The sequence below is a fragment of the Manis pentadactyla genome, chromosome 19 (assembly GCF_030020395.1).
Source record: "Manis pentadactyla isolate mManPen7 chromosome 19, mManPen7.hap1, whole genome shotgun sequence".
NCBI lineage: Eukaryota > Metazoa > Chordata > Mammalia > Pholidota > Manidae > Manis > Manis pentadactyla.
The window spans coordinates 1402105-1419882 of NC_080037.1; the positions used below are offsets into that span (position 1 = coordinate 1402105).

Here is a 17778-nt window from a genome sequence, read left to right on the forward strand (position 1 = left end):
GGCCATTTAACATTTCATTGTAACTAGTTTTGTGTTGTTTAGTTTTCTGAATAAGAACCAACTGGGTATTTAAATATTTGACGTTTTTACAAAAAAGGCTGTTGGGATTTTGATAGGGATTGCAGCGAATCTGTTGGCTGCTTTTATTGCCATCCTAAAAATACTTCCTTCCAGTCCGCAAACACAGAATGTCTTCATTTAGTCAGCATTGTTTTGTAGTTTCAGTGTAGAAGTCTTTTATGCCCTTGGGTAAATTTATTATAGATATTTTACTCTTTTAGATTCTATTGCAAATGGAATTTTCTTAATTTCCCTTTTGACTTGTACTCAAAACAAATGATTTCTGTGCATGGATATATACCCTGCAATTTTGTTGAATTTGTTAATGCTAGATTTTCCTGTGTATGCTTCAGAATTTTCTCTACATAGGATATCATCTGTGAAGAGTGAGTTTTACTTACTCCTTTCCAAATTGGGTGCTTTTCTTTCTTTGGCTGATGACTGGCTGGAACTTCCAGTGTAATGTGGAATGATGGTGGTGAAAGTGGGTGTCTTTTCTTGACTGTGGAGGAAAGCTTCTAGTCTTCACCACTGTGAAGTTGGCTGTATGTTGTCCTAAATGCCCTGTGACATTGAGGAAGCTCTTCTCAGTCCTCTGTTGTGCTTATGCCTGTTGGCTATTCCGAGTTTTCTGAGTGTTGCCACCACTCCATCATGGTGTGCAGTCCCTTCTCGATGCTGTTGTGTTCAGTTTGCCAGTTCTTATTGAGGCTTCTTCACCGACACTCCTGAGATGCTGGCCTGTGGTGCTTTTCTGGTGGTGTCTTGGTTTTGGTGTGAGGGTGACACAGGTGTCAGATGGGTTAGTGCTCCCTGTTCCTGCCTCTTTTATTTTTTTGCAAGAGATTGAGGATTGGTATTAATTCTTCTTTAAATAGTTGGTAGAATTCACCAGTGAAACTATTTGGTCCTGGATTTTGGGATGATTTTTTTTTTATTACTGACCTAATTTTTCAGAGCACTTTTAGGCTCACAGCAAAATTGAAGAGAAAGTGCAGAGAATTCCCATTATCTTCTGCTCCCCCCTCCCCAAGAACTTCCCTACTATTAAACCCCCTCACAAAGTGGTATGTCTTAGAATCAGTGAGTTTACACTGACGTTATCCAGTGTGCATGGCTTACATTAGGATTCACTCCTGGTATTGGGAGGCTTTTGATTACTGATGAATCTCTTTACTTGTGACAGGCCTATTCAGTTTGCTTCTTCTTGAGGCAGCTTTCATAATTTGTGTTTCTAAGAATTTGTCCATTCCATTAGTTTATTGAGTCTGTTGGTGTATAGTTGCTCCCTTTTTATTTGTATGAGGTTGGTAATAATGTCCCCCCCTTTCTTTCTTAGTTATCTGCATCTTTTCTTCTGAGCCAGTCTGGCTACAGGTTTGTCAATCATGTGGATCTCTTGAAAAAACCAACTTTTGGTTTCCTTGATACTCTATTGTTTTTATATTCCCTACTTCATCTCTGCTCTCAGTTTCCTTCCTTCTGCTGGCTTTGGGTTGTTTGCTCTTCCTTTTCTTGCCCCATAAATATGATGTTAGGTTGCTGATTTGAGATCTCTCTGTCCCTTTTGTGTTTAGTTTAGTTAGCTGTTATCATTATGAGTTCTTATATTAACCCATTTCAACAATTGCAAACATGTGCCACTAGTTTGTGGTTACAAGAGTGTAGGTACAATTAAAAGTTATTTTTTTTGTAGTAAAATATATATAAGATTTACCATTTTTAAATGTGTAATTTGGTGGCATTAAGTACATTCACATTGTACAACCGTCACATTTTAGAACTCCCCATTCTGCCTCCCCTTAATCCCTGGTAACCACTATTCTACTTTGTCTCTGTGATTTCATTATTCCAGGTGCTTCATGTAAGTGGAATCATACAATAACTGTCCTTTTGTTTTTAACTGACTTCATATAGTGTAACATTTTAAAGGCTCATCTATGCTGCATCTGTCCTTTTTTTGTTCCTTTGAGGGTAAAGAATGCTCCACTGCATGGATATACCACGTTTGCTTACCCGTCCATCCATCGAAGAACACTGTGTTCCTTCCACCTCTGGGCTCCTGGGAGGAATGCTGCTGTGCATGCTGGTGTACAAACACCTCGTTCACCACCTGGAGTCCTTGATTCAGTTCTTCTAGGTGCCTACCTAGGAGAATTGTTGATCTTGTGGTAGTTGTCCATTCAAATTTTTAAGGTGGCTGAACTTTTGCAATCCCAGCAGCAGTGCACAAGGGCTCCATTTTCTCCACATTCTTGCCAACATTCATTACTCTGCTCTTTTGACAACAGCCATTCTGATGGGAGTGAGGTGACACTGATTTATATTTTCCTAATTAGTGATGAACATCTTTTTATGGGCTTTTGGCCAACTGTATATACATATATTTTAGGAAATGTCTATCCCTGTCCTTTGCCCATTTTTTAGTTCGGTTGTTTTCTGGTTATTGATTTGTAATTATTTATTTTGGACTCTAGACCATTATCAGATATATGGTTTGCAAATATATTCCCCCATTCTGTGGGTTACCTTTTCACTCTGTTGATAGTGACTTCTGATGCACAAAAGCTTTAATTTTGATGAAGTTCATTTATCTATTTTGTATTTTGTTGCCTGGGCTCCTGGTATCCTATCCAAGAACTCATTGCCCAGTCCAATGTCATGAAGCATCTCCTCTATCACAGTGAGTGACCCTAAAGGAGAGGCTGAAAGCTTTTCCTCTATGCACAGTGAGAAGCCCTAGAGGAAAGGCCGAAGAGCCAGACGCAGTAAGCAGTGTAAGGAGGACGAGGGCTCTGCCTGAAACACGTCATTCTGGGAGAATCACTATTCAAGATAAAGAAGCTAGAGGAATTTATTGCCATTTGAAACTGTAACTCAAATGAATCAGAGAAAAACTATCACTAATGATATTAAAATGTTATTTGACCAGATTTGTCTTTGGAAGATTTCTCTGTTGATAGGCATTTCTGCAATTAATTGGTATAATTTGGTGTAAACATTTTGTATTTTAAAGGCCTGTAAAAGGTGTTTTTTTAAGGTCCATCATAAACAATAATGTTACATAATATAAATTCACTGACAGATTGCATTTTTTCATTGAGGATGTACAATGTTCTAGAAAGACCCTGCTTTCTACCACATTTTACAAATACCAAGTTGGATATTGTTATTATGTTCCATTTGCCAAAACGAACTCAATAGACTGTTTCTTTTATATGTCAATTGCATCCATCCAAAATGTGCAATCAAGACCCTGCACAAAACCAGCAGGAGAACAGCTTTAGCTTTTGCTAAAGCACTTGTTAATGTGGCTGTGAAAGATTTTCAATTTTCCTATCATACAGCATGTAGTTTTAAATGTTAGCCCTTCCCCCACAGTATTCCTGAAGCTGCCTCGACAGCCCAGAACCACCAAAAGGGAAAGGACACCCCTCTCCTCATCAGTCCTACGGGGTCAGGACGCTTGCTCTAGAGGGCCAGAGAGCAGATGTTTTAGGCTTTGCAGGCCACACAAACCCTATTTAACCCCAGCTACTCAGCTCTGCTGCTGGAGTGCAAAAAACCCACCACCCACAACAGTACACGAATGGCTGTGGCGGCATGTGATCGACGACCAGTCCGCCCACCCTTGCTTCGGACTGCTGCTGTCAAATCTGCTCCTATAAGGTACACAGCACTGTGAGTACCAGCTTCAGGCCTTCAAGAATGGTACAGAATCCTTTTCTTTTAGGGTCCTCGAGGGAAAGCATTTTATAATGCCTAGAAAGCATTCTCTACTTTAATACATCTACACAGTGACATTGTTTTCTTACCCTGAGATATTTATTAAGAAAGAGTAATCTGTAGTTCAGTACATGAAAAACCTTTGGGGATATATATTATTTAAGTAGAAATTGATATTACCTCTAGCATCGTAAGAACCCCAGCTCCCCAGTCATGACTCTTGGGTAATAAATGCCCGTGACACACCGCCACTAAGTGAGTGTTAAAGGGCCGTGAGTTCTCCCTGGCAGTGATTGCAGCAATTGAAAGTTATATTTTCATATCTAGTATACGGATGAAATCGTCCAATATTTTTCTTTGTAGCAAGTAAAGTGGTTGGTGAAGACTCAGAAAATGGATTATCAGGTGAGCTCTCCGTACAGGTAACTGGATCCAAAATGCGTAGGACCTAAGAAAAGAAGTGATGTCAGATATGTGCAGTAGGGACTGTAAAAGCCCCTGGTTTATGGCTGTGCAATTACCTATAAAGTCCTACCTCTTAATATATAACTGCCATAAAAAAATACCATGGGAATGACGAGCTTGACTCATTAGAGAACCTACCGCTTTTCTCCAAAAGCTCTCAATGTAACCATGACGACGTATCACATCACCAGGTCACCTGTCTTTAAACAAGAGGAAACTAATGTTCTCTTCTGGATACTGACGAAAAGCCTGTGGATGTGTAGGAAAATAAGGCTGTATCCATTCTACCTCAGGCGATGCCAACCCTAGGGAGTGGAGGCTACCTTCCTCCCTCGAGCTTTCATTCAATTGCCTGGAGTCAAGATTCTGCCTTTACTTGTCTACTGTGCTGCTATTTCAAACTTTATGATCATTTACTTGTAAAATCCACAGCTTTTTATTTCTGTTTTTCTCTCTCACTTAGACCCAATGTCTTATGCTGACAATCATGTTCTTGTTTCTCAGTTTTCACGGGCACTGCACTCTCCTAGTTCTTCTTCTGCTCTGACTCTTCTTACTCTGTTCCTTTTACTGAGACCCACAATAAGGCCTCCTGGGCTGAAAAGAATGTCCAGGTAAGGGCAAGGACAGCACATCTGGCTCGTAGCTCCTGTTTCTCATGCTCATATTCTCCTGACCATCATCAGATGAAGATGGGTTATGGTGCCAAGGAGGCAGGCACTGCGACTGGAGATCTACCGTGAAGAGCAGGGCAGGGCAAACAGCTGTCTGTTTTTTATATAAGGCTTATTAAAAAGCTTTCTGAAATGGCTGGATATGCCTGTTCCCCTTATTCTCAATTGTCCAAAAGTTCTTTTCCTTCTAAGTTGCCAACATACCCAAAGAGTTGTAACTAAATTAAGAATGTCTGGCATCATTTAAAAGCCACCATTCTATTTCAGGACCTCTATTTTTCAGCTGGATTACTACTTTTTTGATTCAGTTTTTGAGATCCTTCTATTTTTATGGACCTTGGTTAGGTGTTAGCAGGCAAGCAAAGAGGGCTGACCCTAAAGCTGCTCATAAACTGGGAAGGGAAAATGAGAAAAGTACTTAAACACTCTATATGTTATCACATTATGTATTTTTAGAGAGAGGGAAACAAAATACAAAAGGAATTCAGTAAGAGGAGACTGAGATACCAGCACAGTTAGGAGATTTCTGGATTTTAGCCTGAAGGTGATGGGGATGGACGTCCAAGAAGGTGCCTTTCAAAGAAATCTCTCTATATACAGCTGGAAGATGGGGGAAGGGTGGGCATGAAAGCAGACACATGAAGAGCAAAGAAAAGGAGTTCACTCAATAACCGAGCTAAGAAATGATGACTGATGGGATGGGGTTGGAAGGTTCAGGAGACAGTAAGGATGCAGGACTGTCAGTTCTGGTAACAGAACTTGCTGGATAAAAGATTAGGAGGAGGGTGTTTGGATCAAGTCCTGAGGATACCCAACACTGTGGTACAACGGAATGTCCAGAGAAAAGCCAGGGTGTGTGGTTCCATGGAGGGTGGAGAGTGTCTGCAGAAAGAGGGGAGCAGCCGACTATACCAGATGCTACTGGCAGCAACCGAGGGGCTGGTGACCCAAGTTCCCAACAAAGAGAACAGAAAGGAGAGCAAAAAGGATAAAAACGAGGACTTTGGTTTTAGGTACCGATTCACTCAGTAAACAGCACCTACGATGTGCAAAGGATCATGCCAGACCTTGAGGAAACGTCAGCCATCACCCGTCCTTCAGGAACTTAGTATGGGCGAGGTGGGCAATCAGTCACGACTCGCTTGTTACACAGCGTACCACACACGTGCACGGAGTACAGTGCATGCCTGTAGGGAGGTGCACCTAAGCCTGCCAGTGAAGCTGAGGGCTGGCTGGCCTCTAAGGGTGAGAGAGGCGCACCTAAGCCTGACAGTGAGGTCCAGGGAGGGCTGACCTGTGAGGGCAGAGGGGCAGCAGATGGTCTAGGCAAGAGGGAAAGTGCACGGAGGTCTGAGACGCGGTGGCCAGCCTCCAGGATGAAGAGTGGTCAGGCTCCCAGGACCGGGCGTGCAGTGGGTGGGCACACCTAGGAAATGGCCCTTTGGAAGATGGAGTAAAGACCATGAAAAGCCTCATGAAGATCCAGGTTCAGTGATGAGAGGGGCTGGGAGTGGTTTGACCACGAGTACCAGGGTGACTGGACTGACGTTTGAGTTTGGTTTGGCGTTTGGGAAAATGCTCCGGCAGCGGAGGCCGGCCCGGGGGCAGGTAGGAGGCGAGGCAGTGCTTCAACAGCGGGGGCTGCAGGCCCGGCATCTGAACTCAGGAGTGCGGATGAATGAGAAGGAACTGAGAGGGTCTGTAAAACCTCAGGTGAGAGGCTGAAGGAATGGCGACAGTGACAGCTACGATGCGCAGGGAGCTGCCTCTAAGCATCTGCTACGGGCTTCGCAGGCATTATTTGGCAGAACCCTGAAGCAGGTATCCATACGTAGTAGGTATAGGATGAGGAGAATCGAAGCAGGTTCTTTTTGTTTTCTTCTTTTCTTTTGGGGGGAGGGGAGGATACAAATACAAAGGCAGGAGAAAAGAGGTGCTTTTATTTTCAGCTGTGAGATGAGCCTACAGACATCTCCAGTTGGAAATGTCTTTTCAACTCAGGAACAGTATCTCAGTTGGTCACAAGCATAAACCCATGGGAACTGGAGGGTCCCCAGAGAATATAAAGTCTCTCTCTCTCTCTCATGTGGGGAAAGGGACACAGGAAGAGGGTGCCCCCTCCCCCAAAATACTGAGAGAAGCAGTGAAGAACTGGAAGGGTGTGGTGGTTCAGAAATTGAGGGAGATGAAATGCGTGGTGCACAGATTCCTACAGGACATCAATATTCAAAGCAGGATAAAAGGCTCCTGAGGGCTCAGAAAGGTACAAGGGCCAAGAAAGGGCGATGTCACAGAGGCCCGGCGGTACCAAGGAGGGGGACAGACACGAAGTGAGACAGTGCAGCAGTGCTGGAGCCGCCGTGGCCTTTCCAAGGGCTGAGGACGGGGGGCTGGAAGGCTACAGGAGCAGTGACGGCAGGAACCAGCAAGCAGATGGCGTTATGCTCAAACAAGTATGGAAGGTGCTAAGGCCACATCCAGACAACTTAGGAATGAGGGAAGGTCTTCTTTGGATGGGAGACACCTGGGCATGCCTTTAAGTGACAAGGAAGAGCTACCAGGGAGAAGGGCTGACTCGGGGCACCTGCCAAGCCAGGGTTGTCGTCTGAAGGGAGGAGGGATGGCTTTTCCAGTAAGGCTGGTTGCCATGCAAGTGGGCCTCGGGGAATCTTCTTTCTCTGCCCTCCTTTTCTTCTGAAAATTAAGTCATCCACGGAATGTGAGTAACAGTTTGATGGGTATAGAAACAAAGAAGGCAAACAGCTGACTAACAGTGGACTGGCTTTCAGGGTCCTAGAGGAGGACAAGGAAGAAAGGCACCTAAGAATGGAGTCTAGGCAAGCGATGGGCAGTAAAGAAGCCTGCAGCTGAGCTGATGAGACGGAGGAAAATGCAAGGGCCAAGACGATAAAGACTGTGATCAAGGGACAGGGTGATGTGAAAGTCGCCATCGCAGGCCATGGAGTAAGGTGCTGCACTCATCTTGGAGAGGGACAGTTCTGGCTGATGCCAAGGCCTGAGCTGGGGCCACAGGAGCTGTTATCATAGGCCTGGGAGGCCGCAGGAATGACAGGTCACCCGCAGGAGCCTCGGTGCGCCCATGACTGCAGGATCAGGTCCACACCACCTGCCGCTGCAGTACTGGCACGTTCCAGGCTAATGTGGGGATTAATATAATTTCTTAGAACAGGAGTAATCTATTATCTACTCATGATTACGAAGTTAAAAATTCTACATGGTGGTTTTCATATCTAAATGAACTCAAGAAAAGCATTATCAGTGATTCAGCAGCTAAGAAATAGGCCCTCTTTCAAAATAATCAATTTTCTCCCTAAGAACAGAGTAATAATGTTTGTGAAAATTAAAGCTCAGAGGAGGAAATAACTTCTCCAAGATCACGAGCTCACTGGCACAAGGCTCAGGTCTAGATCCAGTATCTCCTAACTCGATGCCAAGCACTTCCACTGTAACGTGATACCTTTCAGTAAGAGAATAAGCCTAGGAGTTCCACAGATTGTGTGAAAGAAGTATGTTACCGTTTCAGCCATTTTTTCTGCTGGAGTGTTGTAGAACTCAACTGCCGATGAGCTCTTTCTTTGACTGCTGGTGCCAACATCTCCCAGAAGGTGAGAATTCACTGCTTTTGCCAGCCTGTGGTTTGTCGATGCCAGTTCTGCGGTGGTGTGAGGCTGTGGCCTGGGGGAGGGGTCCTGCCCTCTCCCCCACCGCAGAGAGGCTAACAGCTCCTCCAGCAGTCTGCAGAGGACACACGGGCCCCAGCATCAGGGAGGGGGCAAAACACGAAAACCAGGGCTACTAAATAGAGGCGAAACGTACTTCTGAAGTCACACAGTGTCCTTCACCCATATCCTTCTCTCAGAGATCAATAAATCAGGTCTGGCAAAATAATTTAGACTAGAGAAAACACTTCATATTTGCTAGGTTATTACCCAGAAATCATTAAATAGAAATCATTAAACAGAACTTCAGTTCTCATACTTCAGTACAGGTGAATTGCACCCGCATACTCACTTGGTGCAGAACTACTGATTTGATTCGTGCATCAGCTGAGATACTCGTAAGGTCTTTCTTTTTTTGGTGCGTTACAGTAATTGAGTTTTGAATGATAAACCCACCTACACTTCCTAAGATAAGAAGTGCTTGGCCGTGATGTGTAACCCTTTTATACACTGGATTTAAGTCACTAAGCTGTGGCAGGGATTTTCCAGCTATGTTCATGAGAGATTGTGGTGTATAGTTTTCCTATAACGTCTGCCTGTTTTTGGAGTCAAGATAATGCTGTACTCATAAAATGAGTTAGAAATCGTTCCCTTCTCCTTTATTTCCTAGAAGAGTTTAAATTTGTTTTTTTTTCTTTCTTAGATATTTGTTAGTATCCACCAGTGAGTCCATGCAGACCTGGGGTTACCTTTATCAGGAGGCTTTGCTTTTTAAAGGGTTAGAGCTGTTCAGGTCATGTTTTGAGGACCCTTTGGTATTTTGTGTCGTTTAAAGAGTTTGTCCATCGCATTGAAATTGTTGAATTCATTAGCTCTGGTACTGGAGAACAGTTCCCCAAAAGAGACATGAAAAAGGGAAGACAGGTACATCTTCTGGCTTCTATTAGAAATTACACAAAACTACTACTCAAACCAAAACGACTTTTAAATCCAGAGTCATTCTATTATGGATATAATGAATTCTCTCCCCCATTAATACTGTGAGAAGCATGTTTTCTTATTTTCCCATCTTCCTCTCCTCCCCAGGCATCTACTTGAAAAAGCTACTCAAGGTCAATCAGTGTCGAGACGCTAAGGAACCACCACCGTAAACACAAACGCCGCTCGGAACGTGAACAACGTTAAACAAGGGCCGTACTTGCGTGTGGCGCCCATTTCCCTCCGCAGCTGCGCCCGCTCGCTCAGGAGGTCTCGGAGGGCGCCCTGGGCGTCGCGGTTCTGCCGCTGCAGGGCCGCCCTGGAGTTGGTCAGCTCGTCCGCCATCACCCTGGGAAAGGCGAGACTCTTACACACAAGTTCTAGCACGAGGAAGTTAATACATACTACTTAAAGATTACTGTTTTAAAATCTTCACTGAAAAACATTTAAGACTTTATGAATGTAGTACTCGTTAAAGGGATTCAAATAAATTATGTTTACAAAATGACAAACATTTAACTTCCCTAGAGACTTTGAGGATGAATCTCAGTCGTACTCTAGATGATCAAATTTGAAACAAAATAACATTATTTTTTAAATACAGAAAATTTCAGAGAAAGACAAAAGTGAATTATTTTGCTATTACTCAATTACCTCTTTGCCCTTAGAAAAATATTAAATATAGAAATGTTTATATAAAAGGAAACCTAAGTTTTTCCTCCTGTCCAGCACCCCCATTCTTGTATAACCAATAACCAATAAAGTAACCAATAAAGTTTCTTATAAATTTTTCTAGAAAAAAATTATGTATATACCAACATAAAAAGTATGTTAAAAAATATATATCCATTTTTATTCATAACAAAGACATTATTTAATACAAACTTTTGTTTTTTTTCACCAAATACTCTTATCTTGGTGATTTTTTTTGTTAGCATATATAGATCTATCTCATCCCCTTTTTTAAAAAAAGAAGTTCCATGTTTTCTTTTGATTTGTATACACCAAAATTTATTTAACCAGTTCTGTAGTGATGGAACTAAAGCAAAATTTTCAAGTATTTAAATTATTCTGAAAATCTTAAAACTAAAACTGAAGTCCCAGGTCAGAGTAACCACCAAATTCCTAAAAATGGAAACAATTTTGATGTTGAAAGGTTAAATGAACTAAAATATTAATAAAGTTGAGTTTAAGTTTTATCACTCTCAGAATATTACCAGCATTCACAAAGATGTTAAAAAAATGCAGTATTGCAATAATCTGTAGAATGTATGCATGATCTGCCTCTTAAACTGTTCAATGAGAATTAACTTGGTTTCTAAGTCACTTCTCCAAATAACATCCCATACTAGCAAAATTAGAAAGTAAATTAAGAACTTTATGAGAATAATCAATTACTGAAAGTATCACAGATGCTAAGACATAAACATTTTCCTAAAAAATGTATTCATCACAATCAGTGGTTCTTCAGCTATAGCCTGGAAGTCTTTGGTGTTTTGTGAGAAATTTCCAGGTGACTGAATTTAAATCAACAGTTACTACACATATGTGTGAAGCATTCAGCTAAGCACTGGAAACACCGATGGGTAACACCTGTATCCTGTTCTCCAGGGACCCAAAGCTGGAAGGAGGAGGGAATAAACAAGGAATCCTATCGCAGAATTTCCCAAGTACCAGTGTTAACTACCAGTCCACATTTTAAATAAGAGGTGAAGGACTTGGGACAATCTGAGTCAGAAATTTACACACTCCAATCTACTTTCCTGCATAAGCATCAAAAATCTGATAGAGCAAAAACTAGGAAATGAAATACTATTTAAATATAAAATACCTGCTTGCGAGGAATTTACTTCTCCATACATCACACTGTATTGACATACGCTCTAATTGTTCGGAGAGCTGAGCTGTGTTTTGACCTAAGGCTTCATTTTCTAAAATAAGGTGATTTTTCTCACGGGCTAGACGTTCAAAGTGATACTGCAGATCATCCCCAACGGAAGCCACCAACAATTTTTTTAACTCACGATTGACCTAGAGGAACAGAGGACCAATACAACAAGCTCAAAATAACATCAGTGCCTTTAATGCAGCAAAATGAACAGCAGAGAAACTGTGTTTCATGTTGTTTGGTCCTCCATTACTTAAAGTGTCTATCAAAGTGGTATTAAATATATGTCTCATAATATGTACAGATTATATCTCTCGCTCCCTATATGTCTATATTCTATAGTTCATGTGATTATAAATTGAGGCTCTTATTTATTAAAAGTACATACCATTATCATGAAAATTACAAACTGCTTCCAGTCAACACTTACAGGCAAAAATTTTAAACCAATAAATTTTGCTAAAAAATATGACTGAATCTTATGTAACTTAAAAAAATGCTTTCCAACATTTAAAAATTAATTTCTTTGTGACCTAGATCTTTACTTTTAAGAATTTCAGCAAAGGAAGTAATTCAGGACATCTCCAAGGACACTCTTTACATTGTTGCTAACAATGCAAAGTATTAAAGCATAAATATCCAGGAATAGGCGATGGTATATGCCGGAGCCACTGAGGGGCCCTGCTGCCATTAATAATGATATCATAATAGAATATTCTGATGTGGGAAGATACTGAAAACAAAACAATGTGGGTTGTAAGGCAAAAATGAATTCTATATGTATAATTATGCATTTGTAGCTGGATAGGTGGTAATTTTCATTGTTCTTCTGTATTTTCTAAATGTTTACAAATCAATATGCACTACCTGAATCACAAACCATGGTGTCAGAGAGACGTCATGTGGCAGGAGGACGTGTGGCCTACAGGGAAAGGGGGAAGACAGTGCACACTAAGGTGTAAAGATTCAAGAGCCACAGCCGAGCACCACCGACTGGCTGCTGTCTGCCAAGGAGACACCTGTATTCACACCACCACGGTCTTTATTTCGGGTATTTGGGAGTCACGGGTCCTTAAAACAGGGACTGCTAGCTAGACAACCTCAAAGTCCGACCTGGTCAGTCTTTGGTCTGGAAGTTTACATCGGTGACCCCTTTACAACGTACAGGTGGTCTTGTCCAAAGCACCGCACATTTCTACCTCACAGGTTTAGAATATCAAGTTCCCAACACAAATTGTTTCTGCTAGAGGCACTGAGAGAGAACGAAAAGTTTAAGAGGACATTTTTTTCGTGAATGACAAGCTACAATGAATGGCACTCCAGGGGCAAAGAGGCTCAGAGGGCGCCGAGGTGGGGGACGCCCCAGCAGGGCTGTGACGGCTGCGCGTACCTCGGTCTGCACTCTGAGCTGGTTAGAAAGGCCTTCTTTGTCCTGGAGCAGCCTCCTCTCGGAGTCCCTGAGCTTGTCCAGGGAAGTCCTCATCTCCGACAGGTCCCCTCTGGGCCCTGCCACCGCCTCTGGCTGACCAAGGAACTCTCCCTTACGGCGTCCCGGAGACCCAGCCTTCGCGGGTTTCTTGGGGACATCACGGGTTATAGCAGCTCTGGGAACTAATATTCTCACAGCCTCAACCTCCACTGCTTTCTCAGGGAGGAGCTTCCCCAGCTGAAGGACCCCGGGGCTCTCTGACAGAACTGCTTTCTTTCGTGGACTCTGAAGGACATGAGGCTTTATGGGCCGGACTCCAGACGTAACTTCAACAGATTTAGCTGGTTCCTCAGTTTCCATTCCATCTCCTGCTCCTCGGATTGGGGTTGAAGCAGGGGTGACTATAAAAGAACACAAAACATAAGCTACTTGCTGGAAACAAATGCCAGATAATGCCAGATGTGCTTTATCCTACATTCAGTATGACTAGCACAAAAAAAGAACAGAAAAAACTCAGAGCAAAACTTAATTCTCAAACAATCACATGTCAACAAACAATGAAAAATGTCTTACATATGCAAACTTTTAAAGTGAATGGTTTCTTTCTTGGTAGAAAATGCAAGAGATCTGGAGTCAGAGTATTGGGTTCTGACTTTTGCTTTCTAATATGGCCCAAGATAAACGATTTCACCACCTGTGACTCTCTACTTCCTAACCTGCACAATGGGGATGGTGACAGCAGAGCCGCAGGGCTGTGGTATGACTGTCGTGAGATGGAGCACTCGGCACACCGTAGACAATGATGTCAGGTACATGTAAAACTAGACACAAGCTCTGTATATGCATGTTGAAACCATCCACCCCAAGTGATTCATCTGTTGCTGTGACCTGGGAGAGAAGGCTCCGCACAGGCCACCAATGCCTGCCCCCGGCCCCTAAGTCCTCTGTTCTGCGCTGCTTGTCCTCCGAAGTGGACGCTTTGCTGCTAGTCGTGGTCTAACATACCCCCGGGGGGTCAGCCTCCACGCTGCTCAACATCAACCCTGCCCGACTGTTTTAGCTTCTCTCTGAGGGCCTAAGGCACTTACTGTCTCAAACATACTGTGTGAAAGTTAATCAGGAACCTGTAATTATCATTTTAAGGGTTTTGCCATGCTGATCTCACCTTCCCAGTGAGTCTGATAAGCTCATTCCAGGCAGCACCGGCTACCAAGTGGAAGAGCGTGGTGGGGAAGGAGCAATGACATGAGCTTTGGGATCAGCCAGTTCTGGTCTTCAATCCCATTTCCACCATTACTACCTATGCAATCCTGGACAAAATCCTACGATCCCTGGGCCTCAGTTTTAACCTCCATAAAATGAATTTAATAGCATTTATATCTATGGTGGGTTGCCTGGTTTCCTAAAGGATAAATGTTAAGGAACAACCAAGTTACCACGTGCCAAACACTGTTCTAAATACATCCAGCTCACTTACTCTTTGCACCAACACTCCCACAGCCATAGGATCAGCTGTCTTACAGACGAAGGAATGTGGCCCAAAGCGGCCTGGGATCTGCCTGCAGCCACACCACACTTCCTCTGCTAGTTAAGTGGGAGGTAGATTTGATTCTGTGATGATCTGGCCCTGAAGGCTGGGGCCTTAGCCATGGCACATGCCGCCTCTTCAATGTGATAGCGTCTTGCACACACATAACAAGCAGGTCTTCAATTAACGGCAGCTGCCGACCCCTTCACCTGCAACAGTGCACGGCGCGCATGTCCACCAGCTTGCTTAATTAAAATAAACCATCTTCCCTCATATAAGCAAAGCTGGCTGCCATTAGTTACCACAGCTGCTGGAAGGCAGCTACACTCATCTCTCTACTCCCAGGTCCCAGGCAAACAAGAAATGTTTGTTTCTTGTCCTGTTTTACCTTATGTCAAACCAAGTAGTGTAAGTGTGCTGAGTCATCTTCCCCCAGGGAAGGCTGACTCACTAGCAGACTGAGGAAGGAGGTGGTTCAAGCTTGGAAGGAGGGTGTGCCGGGATGGGACCCCTGCAATCCTCCAGGAGGCTGAGACGGCACCTCGCCTGCAGGAGCTCCTGCAGGAGTGCATTCAGAACACCCCTATGGGCCACCAGTCAGATTTCTGGCCATTTTACAATCCCAGCACACATCTGAGCAATGGAAGGCAAAGCCTACGAAGGGTAATTGTAATTTGGCGCCATTTACTCTGTGCCAGACGCAGAAAAGTCACATAATGTTCAATTTTTACAACTATTCCAGGAGGCAGGCACAACAGTGCCCACTCTGTAGACTGAAACAGAGCTCTTGCCAGGTTCACAGCTTGTCCAAGTCATCAGGTCAGTGTGGGATTCGGGCCCAAATGTGACTCCACAGCTAAGCTGTTAATGGTCCGGGAAGCTGTGGACACACTGGAACTACTGCCTCAGCAACCTGAAGTCACTGCTTCTGCTAACAACCCACAAAAGCGCGGGGAATTTATGTGTTACAGTGAGAGACACGCGGATCTGACCTGCGTCCAGCCCGAGGGGCTTCCCGTTGCTCAGAATAAAGAGCGAGATCCTTACCACGGCCTACGCGGTCCCCAGTGTTCTGGCCCTGCCTGCCTCCTGGCTCAACCTCTGCCCTTCGCTCCCTCAGACCCCGAGGACTGGCTAAATGTAGGGGAAGAACAAACACTCCTCCACAACAGGGGTTGGCAAACTTCATCTCTGAAGGGTGAGCTAACAAGCATTTTAGGCTTTGTGGACCATGAGGCAAAGTCGAGGCTACTACACAGTTACTCATATAAGAAGAGAAAAAAAAAGCAATTTAAAGATGAAATTAAAACTATAATAATACTGAGTAGAGTTCTTTCTTACTGTAAGTCTAATGAGAAGACTATATGTCATTTTTATTGGGTAACACTTGGTTTATCCCAAATAAGTCTACAAGTGGGATCAGTCAGTGTTCCCCACCCAAACCACTGTACATGTCCACAGCAGGCCTGGGGCCCATATTTCCCAGCCTCTGCTCTAGAATACTGAGGCAAAAAAAATACGGTTTATCATGTATCATTAAACAAACATCTCTCCTTTTTCATAAAACTGGAAATCTGTGAAGACAGACACACTAAGTCACAGGATGGTGCAGCAGAATGAACACAAGCCTGAGTCAAAATAAGTCCCTAGTGCCACACGTGTGAACCAGGGCAAAGCACTAAGCCCCACCCTCCTCTCGTCCTCAGTGCTCTCAGAACAGGGCAAACACAAGAGCATTTTTAAATAATTTGGGTGCCCCTCAGGCAGGAAGTGCCTCCTAGTCTCTCCATCAGCAGACACGTCGTGATGAAACGATGTTGGCACAGAAAAGACAAGCAGGTGCCTGCCGTTCATCGGTGTCCACTTGACCTGGGAGGCTTCATTTTACCTCCAAAAGAACTCATTTAAAAACCGCTCAATTTTTTCCCATCTACACTAAATCATTAATTCCTTACTCAGGAAAAAGTTCTGACAAACTTTCTGAACATATGCCGATTCAGCTTAAAATAAATAAGTAACCGTCACTTGATAATTTTAAATCAATATTCTTTTAAATGTCAGTAATAAAGTTTAATTACTATTAAAGTAGAAAATGTTACAGACGGTGGGCTTACAAGGGATGCCCACACTTACAGGAGAGCCCCAGACATTCCCGCGGCCACCGGCTCTGAAGGGAGAGGCCCCTGGCCGGGGTCGGGGGGCAGAGCCGCGCCCCAGCTCTGAGAGCCTCACACCACACCCTCGTCACTAAGGGCTCTGGCAGCCTCTGGGGAATGATCTCTCCTTAGCCAGCATTTTCCAAATTTTCACCTAATACCTATTACTCTACAGAACTAGTGTTAGACTATTTCATGGAATTATAAATATTTAAATACTTCAGACTTTCCTATTCAGTCTACTGTCACTAAACTGTTTGACTTTAACTTTAATTTTAATCTTGCTCCCAATAAAGTTTTGGAGTTAAACTCAGATTTTCTAATGGTTCCTATTTACTGCAGAAACCCTAGCAAATGACACAGTCCTTTCATGGTGACAGTATGGCCAAGTTCTGTCGCTAAAAACCCCTCCTGCTTCTCCTCTGAGGCGGTTATAGGGAGCACAGGCAGCCCGCAGACGCCCACCGCGGTGAGGACACCTCTCCCCTGGCCATGCGACCCAAGGAGCTTCTGTTCCCCGACAGCACCTGACAATTACTGAGCAGAAATTAGTCATGTATTGACTAATAGCTGAATTATCTCTTATAGTAAAATTAAGAGCAAATGAAATGCTGTGCTTCATAACTCTAATCCTCATTACAAACAAGTAATAGCAAATAATAATTTAATTTCACAGAGGCCTTTCAACAAGTAGCTTTTAATCACTAATGATAATATCGAATTTAACTTTTGTCAAGCACTATGCTGTGTGTTACCGTTTCATTGCTCTTATTTCCTATTAAGCCACAGTTTTATTACTTTCATTACTATCTCTGGCTTGCTTATTCTAATACTATAAAGGGCTTCTGGTGACTCTGAAATGCTGTTGTACACAGCTGGATTACATTCAATTACTGGCATGATCTCCTTTTCCTGCTTTCTAAACATACTTAGCCCCCATCAAAGAGTTGCTCTTGGAGGTTTGCTTGCTGCAAAGCTGGCGTCCAAAAGAGTCATGTCTCACTGACAGCTCCAACCTCAGAGCCCCCTCCACCTGAGAATTCCTGAAACAGGAGTTCACTTTGGGAGATGCAAAGACTGTCACTATGTCTAGCAAAGATGGTCAGTAGGCAGCAGGCTGTAAGTAAGGGTCTGAATCAAGAGTAAGAGAGCGATTAGGAATTATATACCTGCTGTGGGAGTAGAACATAAAGA

General features: G+C 43.4%; 1 protein-coding gene across 3 annotated transcripts in view; it reads right to left on the reverse strand.

The window, feature by feature from the left end:
- Positions 1–17778, reverse strand: part of BLZF1 (basic leucine zipper nuclear factor 1) — a 36947-nt gene that overhangs the window by 16705 nt on the left and 2464 nt on the right. The window contains exons 3-7 of one of the 3 annotated variants that reach the window (XM_036900497.2): positions 12862–13301; positions 11415–11614; positions 9804–9932; positions 8462–8681; positions 3864–4234 (exon numbers count right to left, since the gene is read on the reverse strand). In XM_036900497.2, coding sequence (XP_036756392.2) covers positions 4049–4234; positions 8462–8681; positions 9804–9932; positions 11415–11614; positions 12862–13301 — 1175 coding nt within the window. In that variant the 3' untranslated portion in view covers positions 3864–4048. Of the gene's footprint in view, positions 1–3863; positions 4235–6845; positions 8082–8461; positions 8682–9803; positions 9933–11414; positions 11615–12861; positions 13302–17778 lie in introns of those variants that run through there. The other 2 variants (XM_036900515.2, XM_036900525.2) reach the window with 2 other exon arrangements.